The sequence below is a fragment of the Chamaea fasciata genome, unplaced genomic scaffold, assembly GCF_029207755.1.
Source record: "Chamaea fasciata isolate MVZ Bird 193981 ecotype frontalis unplaced genomic scaffold, bChaFas1.0.hap1 SCAF_31, whole genome shotgun sequence".
NCBI lineage: Eukaryota > Metazoa > Chordata > Aves > Passeriformes > Sylviidae > Chamaea > Chamaea fasciata.
This window is the reverse complement of record NW_027094116.1, coordinates 2,930,095-2,940,368: the sequence shown is the minus strand read 5'-3', so window position 1 is coordinate 2,940,368 and position 10,274 is coordinate 2,930,095. Positions and strand designations below refer to the sequence as shown.

At 45.9% G+C, this 10,274-nt stretch overlaps 1 protein-coding gene across 1 annotated transcript; it reads right to left on the bottom strand.

Moving 5' to 3' along the window:
• Window positions 1-236: 236 nt before the first annotated feature.
• LOC136303066 (MAGE-like protein 2) lies at window positions 237-4,268 on the bottom strand. The gene is made up of 2 exons (XM_066206664.1): window positions 4,234-4,268; window positions 237-2,185 (listed from the first exon to the last, which is right to left on the bottom strand). The coding sequence occupies exon 2, from the start codon at window positions 2,161-2,163 to the stop codon at window positions 907-909; it is 1,257 nt and encodes a 418-aa protein (XP_066062761.1). The 5' UTR covers window positions 2,164-2,185; window positions 4,234-4,268; the 3' UTR covers window positions 237-906.
• Window positions 4,269-10,274: the final 6,006 nt, after the last annotated feature.

Genomic DNA, 10,274 nt, shown 5'->3' with positions numbered 1-10,274 from the left:
CCAGGCTAAGGCGGGCGTGAAGAGCCTCCCCCAGCAGCAGCAGCAGCAGCAGCAGCAGAAATGCTCCAAGCAAAAATAGGAGCAGAAATCCCAAAATCTCCTCCCCCCAAAAAAAAAAAAATCTGAATTTTCCCAGACCTGCAGCCGCCAGCAAAAAAAAAAAAAAATTACCTCGTGAATGACGGAACGGGCTTAATTAAGCTTGAAAAATCATTATGATCGAGTTAGTTTCATTAGTGAGGGGTGATTTCGCTTCGAACTCCGAGGTTTAATTTGGGATGTGGCGTAATAAAGCGATGGAAATGGCCTCGTGGTGGTTTGGGTCTCCGGTTTTTCCTTCCCTTCCTTTTTTTTTTTTTAAATTTTGTTTGTGTTTTTTTTTAATTTTGGTTTTTATTTTCCTACCCCCGGAAATCAGCTTTAAGCACACGCAAAGCCCGGCTTTGGCAAGCTGAGCCTGGTCTCCTTCTTTTGCAGGAGAAGCCGTTGGAAATCCCCAAAAGGTGGAATAAAATTCCCCCAAAACTTGATATAAAACCCCCCAAAACTTGACGCAAAAAAATCCCCAAATTTGGTACAAAAAATGGCGATCAACTTTAATTTTTTAAAAAACTTTTTAATTTCACAAACTCCACCTTATTCCGTGATTTTTTTTTTTTAATTTTTATTTGTTATTTATCATCATTTCTTTTTCCCCTGGGCGTTCCAAAGCCGCGGGATTAGGGGGAAGTAAAAAGGGGCAGGAATTTTTTGGGAACTCCTGGAATTCCCGACGGGAATTTCCTTCTGTTAGTAAAGGACAAAAAGCTCTGCAAGGGTTAAAAAAAAAAATCAAAATCAAATCAAATAAAAAAAAAAGGTTTGGAAAAAACCTCCGGATGAGGAAAAAAAGTTGGGATTTTCCCTCTATTTCTGCTCCAGGGGAGGGAATTTCTCGGGAAGGGAGCGCTGCTCTTGGATCTCCTGGAATTCCTGGTCTTTTTCTGGGATGGGCACTGGCATTTCCTGGAATTCCTGTTTTTCCGGGATTTCTTTGCATTCCTGTTTTTCCTGGCAACAAGGAACGGCCGCCGGGATCTCCTGGAATTTCTGCTGTTCCTGGGAACACGGGACGGGGTCTGGGAGTGGGATGGGCACTGGGATTTCCTGGAATTCCTGTTGTTTTTCTGGGATTTCTTGGCATTCCTGGTTTTTCTCTTGGATGGGCACCGGGATTTCCGGGCACTGCGGCTTTTCCTGGGAACACGGGACAGCACCAGGCTGTTTCTCCGGGATGGCCACCGGGATTTCTTGGCATTCCTGTTGTTTTTCTGGGATGGGCACCGGGATCTCCTGGATTTTCTGCTTTTCCTGGGGACACGGGACGGGGTCTGGGAGTGGGATGGGCACTGGGATTTCCTGGAATTCCTGTTGCTTTTCTTGGACGGTCACCGGGATTTCTTTGCATTCCTGTTTTTCCTGGGAACACGGGGCAGGATCAGGACGTTTTTCCGGGATGGACGCAGGAATTTCTTTGCATTCCTGTTTCTCTGGGATGCTCCCCGGGATTTCCTGGAATTCCTGTTTTTCTTGGGAACACGGGGTGGGTTCAGGGCATGAAACTGGGACCGGGATTTCTTTGCATTCCTGTTTCTCTGGGATGCTCCCCGGGATTTCCTGGAATTCCTGTTTCTCCTGGGCACATGGAACGGATTCAGGGCACGGAACTGGGATTGGGACCGGGATTTCTTCGCATTCCTGTTTTTCCTGGGAGCACGGGACAGGATCAGGGATGGACACGGGGATTTCTTCGCATTCCTGTTTTTCCTGGGAAACCGGGACAGGATCAGGTTGTTTTTCCTGGACGGACACAGGAATTTCTTTGATTTCCTGTTTTTCCTGGATGGCCACCGGGATTTCCTGGAATTCCCGCTGTTTTGCCGGGATCTCTTTGTCCTCCGGGCAGGATTTCCCCTCCTGGGCCGGGAATGTCGTGGGGAATTGGGTTTGGTGCTCCTCAGATCCCAGATTTTCCGCTTTTCCCGGTTCTGGGATGGATTTTTCTGGGATCTGGGGATGTTCGGGCTCCAGGCTGGGCTTAGGCGCGGTTTTAGCCAGGCCGGGTTGGGCCAGGCCCGGGGGCAGCGTCAGCTCCTGCTTGATTTGGGTTTGGTTCAGAGACATCGCTGCGGGACAACGGGATGGCCTGGGGGGAAAAAAATAAAGAATAAAATAAAATAAAATAAAATAAAATAAAATAAAATAAAATAAAATAAAATAAAATAAAAATATAAAATATAAAATATAAAATATAAAATATAAAATATAAAATATAAAATATAGAATATAGATTATAAAATAATAAAATAAAATAAAATAAAATAAAATTAAAAAATATAAAATGAAATGAAATGAATAAAATATAAAATATAAAATAAAATATGAAATGAAATGAAATGAAAAAATATAAAATATAAAACATAAAATATAAAATATAAAACATAAAATAAAGTAAAATGTGGGAATTTTTTATGTTACTGGGAGGAGGGGGACAAAATTATATATTATATTATATTATATTATATTATATTATATTATATTATATTATATTATATTATATTATATTATATTATATTATATTATATTATATTATATTATATTATATTATATTATATTATATTATATTATATTATATTCACATTATATATAATATTCCATATACAATATATATTATGTACAATATATTAATAGATAATAGGTAATAGAGAATAGAGAATGGATTGTATAATATATATTGTCTATTATATTATGGATATTTTATACATAATGTTTCATATGAATTTTGCAGAGGAGCTTTGGAAGGGATTTGAGCTCCTCCCCGAGGCCGAAAGAGGAAAAATTCCCGGGGGCTTCCCAACTCCTCTCTTCCCTTTCTAAAATTGAATTTTATTTTTCACACCTGACAAAACCTCAGGGAAATAATGAATTCTTTAATTAAGATCTCGCTCCTGGCACGGGTGAATATTTCCATCCCTTTTGCCTCCCTGCGGCGCCCTCGTGCGGCCGAATTTGCCTTTTTAAAAATTTTTTTTTATTATTTTTTTATTTAATTGAATTTTTCCCCCCTCCCCCCCAAAGAATTCCTGGGTGAAAACGGAAATTTCCTTTTAAAAAAAGAAAAATCGGTTTTAAAATCACAGAAAAAAAAATCCGTCTGGCATTTGGGAGGAGACCCGTCCTTAAACCAACGGAATTCCATCCCTGCCTTAGGAAAGGTCTAATTTAGGGTTTAATTACCTCCCCCAGATTTAGGCTCGGCCTTAATTGGCCTCCCAACGCCCACACATTCCCTTTCCAGGAACCCTGCGAGTGTCCCAAAGGCACAAAATCCGAAATTTCCTGAAAAAAATCCCCAAAAATTCACACCCCCCCCTCTCAAAATCCTGGGGGGTCTCAATGCCAAATATCTCCCCAAATATGGGGATTCTCTGCTCCGAATATCCCCCAAAGTATCGGGATTTTCAGTCCCAATTATCCCCCCCAAATCCTGTGATTTTCAGTCCCAAATATCCCCCAAATCTCGGGATTTTGAATCCCAAACCTCCCCAAAATTTCATGATCCCCAACCCCAAATATTCCCCAAAATCTCCCAATTCTCAACCCCAAGCCTCCCCAAAAATCTCAGGATCCCAAATCCCAAATATCCCCAAAAATCTCAGGATCCCCAATCCCAAATATCCCCAAAAATCCCAGGATTCTCAGTCCCAAATATCCCCCAGAAATCCCAGGATTTTCAGTCCCAAATATCCCCCAAATCCCGGGATTCCCAACCCCAATCCTCCCCAAAAATCTCAGGATTCTCACTCCCAAATATCCCCAAAAATCTCAGGATTCTCGACCCCAAATATCCCTAAAACCCCCTCATGATTCTCAATCCCAAACACCCTCCAAATCCCAGGGTTCTCACTCCCAAATATCCCCCCAAAATCCCCAAAAACCTCGGGATTTTCAATCCCAAACCCTCCCCGGGTAGGAATCCCGGGATTCCCAACCCCAAAATACCCCCCCCAAAAAACCTCAGGATTCTCAGCCCCAAAATATCCCCCAAAATCTCCGGACTCTGAATCCCCAAAAACCCCCCCAAAATCCTCGGGTTCTCACTCCCAAAAACCCCTCAAAACCCCCCCCAAAAAATCTCGGGGTTTTCAATCCCAAACCCTCCCCGGGAAGGAATCCCGGGATTCCCGCACTCACCCAGCCGGTGCCGAGGGAGCAGCGGGAGCGGAGCCGGTGCCGGGGCCGCGGAGATTTGGGATCTTTTATAGGGATTGGCGGCTCCGAGTCCTCCTGCCCCCGATGAGCTCACGGCTCTTTCACAAGAGCCCTGCCCGGCCGGGTTTCACACGTAGGCAACTTCCCCCAGAGAGGATTCCCGAGCTCGTTCCCCTGGGATAATCCCGGTGAAATGTGGATTTTATCCCTGGAAAAAAAACCCAAAAAAACCAAAAAACGCCGGGGAATTTATCCCCTGGGTGAAAGATTCAGGGAATTTATCCCTGGAAAAGAAAAAAAAAACGCCGGGGAATTTATCCCCTGGGTGGAAGATTCAGGGAATTTCTCTCTGGATAAAGCTCTGGGAATTCATTCCCGGTTAAAAAATTCTCCCTGGAAAAAGCTCAGGGAATTCCTCCCCGGATAAAAAATTCTCCCTGGATAAAGCTCAGGGAATTTCTCCCCAGATAAAAAATTCTCCCTGGATAAAGCTCAGGGAATTTCTCCCCGGATAAAAAATTCTCCCTGGAAAAAGCTCAGGGAATTCCTCCCCGGATAAAAAATTCTCCCTGGATAAAGCTCAGGGAATTTCTCCCCAGATAAAAAATTCTCCCTGGAAAAAGCTCAGGGAATTCCTCCCCGGATAAAAAAATTCTCCCTGGAAAAAGCTCAGGGAATTCCTCCCCGGATAAAAAATTCTCCCTGGATAAAACTCCAGGGAATTTCTCCCTGGATGAAGTTTCGGGGAAATAATCCCTGGATAAAATTCAGCAAATTTCTCCCTGGATAAAGCTCCGGGAATTTCTCTCAGGCATTTCTCCCCGGATAAAACTCCGGGAATTCCTCCCTGGATAAAACTTTCTCCCTGGACAAATCACCAGGAATTTCTCCCTGGATAAAGCTCCGGGACATTTGGGTTCGTGGAATTCCTGAAGGTCCGGTGGAGGTCTGGGGGATTGGCGGGGTTTGGTGTCACCCCAACTCATCCCGGGGTCATTCCACAGCTAAAATCCCCTCTGATGTCTGGAATTCCGGGGATTTATTGGGAATTCTCGTCTCAATCCACCCAGGAGTGATCCTGCAGCTAAAACACCCTCTGATATCTGGAATTCTGGAGATTTATTGGGAATTCCCACCTCAATCCATCCCGGGGTCATTCCAGAGCTAAAATCCCCTCTGACGTCTGAAATTCCTGGGATTTATTGGGAATTCTCACCTCAACCCAGCCCAGGCTCATTCCACAGCTAAACCTCCCCCAACATCTGAAATTCCTGGGATTTATTTTTTCCCAAATATCCCCGAAAAACCCTCAGGATTCTGAATCCTGAGCTACGCCAAAAATCTCGGGATTCTGAATCCCAAAAATCCCCCAAAAATCTCGGGATTCTCAACCCCAAACATCCCCCAAAATCTCGGGATTCTCAACCCCAAACATCCCCAAAATCTCGGGACCCCCAACCCCCAAATCCCTCAGAAACCCCCAATCCCCCAGATCTGCGGGATCCATCGGGATCCGTGAGGGGAGGCCGAATTCCCGGCCCCGGAGACGCCGAGTCCCGACCCCAGACGGGAATTTCGTCACCCCCTTGGTCACCCCCGGGGACCTTTTATCAGATGGAGGCGTAGGACTGGCTGAGCCGGTCCTAAGGTCCTAAATCACCTCCCGCAATTCCTGGGCAGCTCCTGGAAATGTGGAGCAACTTCCTTCGTCAACCGTCCTCCAGAATTCCGGAAAATTCCCGGATTTTCCGCCCCAGTTGTTTTATTTCCCGCCCTGGGTTTTTCCTTGCTGTTCCCTCTAGGATAAACTCGGTTTTAGGGATACCCAAGCCTAAGGTTAGGCCTGGCTGTTCCCATTCCAGGCTGGAATTCGGGCACTTCCCAGACCTGCCAGGCTGCTTTCCAGGGAGCCGAGATAAACTCGGCTGGAATTTTGCCCTTGCCAAGAGAAACTCCCGGAATTCTCGCTGGGAGGATCCAGGGAGGGAATAAACTCTTGGAATTTTGCCCTTCCCACCGGGAGGATCCAGGGAGGGAGATCTGAGCCCTTTAAAACCTCGGGATTCATTCCTGGGGGTGTCCCAGGAAAGGTTGGATGGGCTCAGAAATCCGGGATAGTGGGAATTGTCCTGGGAATCGTCCCTGGGCGTGGCAGGGGATAATCCCAAACGTCCTTTTCCAACCCAAACCGCTCCATGATCCCTTGATTTCCTGGGATTTTCCGGTCTCGTTATTCCAGGATTTAATGCTTCTGTTGTTCTGCCATTCCATGATTCCCTGATCCTCTGATTCCCTGATTTTCTAATTCTCTGACTCCGTTATTCCAAAATTTTATGACTCCACGATCCTCTGAATCCACCATTTTGTGATTTTCTAATTCCATGATCTCCTGATTTTCTGATTCCACGATTTTCAGATTCTTTGATTTCCCGTTTCCACGATTCTCCATCATCCCACGATTTTCCCATTCCACAATTTCCCCATTCCCCCAATTCCACGATTTTACAATTCTCCGACCCTCCACCACCCCTAGTTCGAGCTTCACCCCCTCCAACCTTCCACCCGGATTTTTGTGCAACATTCCCGAGGGAATTCTCCTCCTCAGGACGCCTCCACCCACTCGGGACCTTTTTTATTTCAGAAATAAAATAAAATAAAATAAAATAAAATAAAACAAACCAAAACCCAAACCAAACCAAACCAAACTAAATAAAATAAAATAAAATAAAATAAAATAAAATAAAATAAAATAAAATAAAATAAAATAAAATAAAATAAAATAAAATAAAATAAAATATCCCTGAGCTTGCAACACCCGGGGATTAAACCTAAACACTTGGAGGGACAGACCTAAACCCAAACCTAATCCTAAACCCGATCTTAAACCCTGTCTGGAGATCAGGAGATGCAGCCTGAGCTTAAACCGGTTTGGATCCAGTCTGGGAATGACCCAGAGGTCACCGAGCTGCAATTTCAGCACAAAAATTCTGGATATTCCTGATATAAAAATGGATTTCACGGATTTTTCCCCCAATTTTTTCCTGCCCCTGGATTTGGGATTTTTGAGCACACAGGGGGAGGATCCACTGGGAACTTTTTCTCCGGAAAAAAAATGGATTTTCTTGGATTTTTTTTCCCCCTGAATTCGGGATTTTTGAGCACACTGGAGAGGACCCTCGGAACGTTTTTCCCCCACTGGATTTCACAGATTTTCCCGATTTTTCCCTCCCTGAATTCGGGATTTTTGGAGCACACACGGGAGGATCCTGGGGACCCTTTCCCCCACTGGATTTCACCGATTTTCCCTCCCTGAATTCGGGATTTTTGGAGCACACACGGGAGGATCCTGGGGACTCTTTCCCCCACTGGATTTCACCGATTTTCCCTCCCTGAATTCGGGATTTTTGGAGCACACAGGGGAGCATCCAGTGGGAATTTTTTCCCCAGGAAAAAAAAAAAAAAAAAAAAAAAAAAAAAAGGGATTTCCCTGGATTTTTTCCCCACTGGATTTCACAGATTCCCCCTGATTTTCCCTCCCTGAATTCGGGATTTTTGGAGCACACGCGGGAGGATCCTGGGGACTCTTTCCCCCACTGGATTTCACCGATTTTCCCTCCCTGAATTCGGGATTTTTGGAGCACACAGGGGAGGATCCAGTGGGAATTTTTTCCCCAGGAAAAAAAAAAAAAAAAAAAAGGGGATTTCCCTGGATTTTTTCCCCACTGGATTTCACAGATTCCCCCTGATTTTCCCCCCCCTGAATTCGGGATTTTTGGAGCACACGCGGGAGGATCCCGGGGACCTTTTGCCCCGCTGGATTTCAGCCGTGACTCAGGAGCCGCAGAACCGGCCCCGGCCTCGCCCGGGGCTCACGCCCTTCCCTCCTTGTTGTGTCCAGCTCCGGGCTGGACTCATCAAACAAAAGGTTTAATTAGCACCTGCTGGGTGGCTTAATTAGCACCTCCAGCATCTCCCAGTGTCGGGCTGGGGCTCAGTCCTGGAGAATTTTGGCTTCCCTGGAAATATCCAAGGCCAGGCTGGATGGAATTCTGGGATGGTTTGGGTTTGAAAAGGACCCTAAAGTTCATCCAGCCCCAAACTGGGTTCCAGTTTCAATTGGGAGTCCAAATCCCAATCCAGTCCCAAACTGGAACTGGAAAAGGGTTGGAATTCTGGAACGGTTTGGGTGGGAAGGGACCTTAAAAATCGTCTCGTTCCCACCTCAGCCGTGTGACACCTTCTGCTGTCCCTGGTGCTTCCAGGCTGGAATTGGGCACTCCCAGAGATGGGAAATCCATGGAAAAATCTCCCAGGGAACGATTCCTTCCCAAAATCCCATCCCAGTTTCCCCCTCCGTCCCCCTGACCCCATTCCCTGTGTCCTGTCCCTGCAATTCCTGAGGAAAAATCCCTCTCCAGCTTCCCCCGGAGCTCCTGCAGATCCTGGGAGAGGCTCTGGGCTCTCCACAGGTTCAACATTCCCGAAATTCCCAGAAAAAAAAAAGCAGCCAGCACCCCGAGCTGCCCGGGATCCAGACAATTCCCATAAAACTTTCCTGGCTGAGTCACGGGCTGTAAAAACCTCCCCACAAATCCCCCAAGCTCCAGCCCGAAGCGTGGCCCGTGGTCTGAGCCCCATTTTTGGATTTCCCAGCCTCTGCTGAGCCCTCCTGGGCTTCTCCTGCAAAAACTCTGCTAATTCCCGGCCTAAATTTAGTCCTGATTTCTTCTCTCCTTGAAAATCTCCTCCTAATTCCCAGCCTAAATTTAGTCCTGATTTCTTCTCTCCTTGAAAACCTCCCCCTAATTCCCAGCCTAAATTTAGTCCTGATTTCTTCTCTCCTTGAAAATCTCCTCCTAACTCCCAGCCTAAATTTAGTCCTGATTTCTTCTCTCCTTGAAAACCTCCTCCTAATTCCCAGCCTAAATTTAGTCCTGATTTCTTCTCTCCTTGAAAACCTCCTCCTAATTCCCAGCCTAAATTTAGTCCTGATTTCTTCTCTCCTTGAAAACCTCCCCCTAATTCCCAGCCTAAATTTAGTCCTGATTTCTTCTCTCCTTGAAAACCTCCCCCTAATTCCCAGCCTAAATTTAGTCCTGATTTCTTCTCTCCTTGAAAACCTCCCCCTAATTCCCAGCCTAAATTTAGTCCTGATTTCTTCTCTCCTTGAAAACCTCCTCCTAATTCCCAGCCTAAATTTAGTCCTGATTTCTTCTCTCCTTGAAAACCTCCTCCTAACTCCCAGCCTAAATTTAGTCCTGATTTCTTCTCTCCTTGAAAACCTCCCCCTAATTCCAGCCTAAATTTAGTCCTGATTTCTTCTCTCCTTGAAAATCTCCTCCTAACTCCCAGCCTAAATTTAGTCCTGATTTCTCCCCTGCTCCTTGAAAACCTCCTGCTAATTCCCGGCCTAACTTCACCCCTAATTTCTTCTCCATTTGAAAACCTGCTGCTAATTCCAGGTCTAAATTCAGGCCTAATTTCCCCCTCGGGGCTCTGGTTGCCTCACTGGAGCCCCAACACTTTTCCAATCCCATCAAAGAGCCCGAGTTCCCCATTGCTCCATTCCCCCCTGGGGAACGAAGTCGCCGCAGTTCGCCCAGTTCAGCCTTTCCCAGGTTTTTCCAGGACTGGCTGGGAAGTGGAGCAGGGGACTGGGAGGAATTGGGGTCCGGGGTTCAGCCTTCCCCGACCTCTTGGAAAAGGAAAAAAAAAATCCCAATTTTTAATGGAATACCCGCTCCTGGTGCCGCTGGGAACGGCAATTATTGGTCTTTGAGCTCCAAAAAAAAAAAAACCAAAAAAGGGATTTTTCCTGGATTTTCTCCTTTCCCTGAGTTCCATGAGCCGCGGAGAGTTAATCATTAAAACAATGAAAATAATTAATTAAAATTGCAACCCCGGGCTCACCGTTGATCCCAGGGTTTTGCTTCCCTTGGAATCCCGGCGCAGGGATGGACCCCACAAAAAGCTGAGCTTAGACAAGTCACCGGGGTTGTCCTGACCCTAAAGCCGGGCTTAAC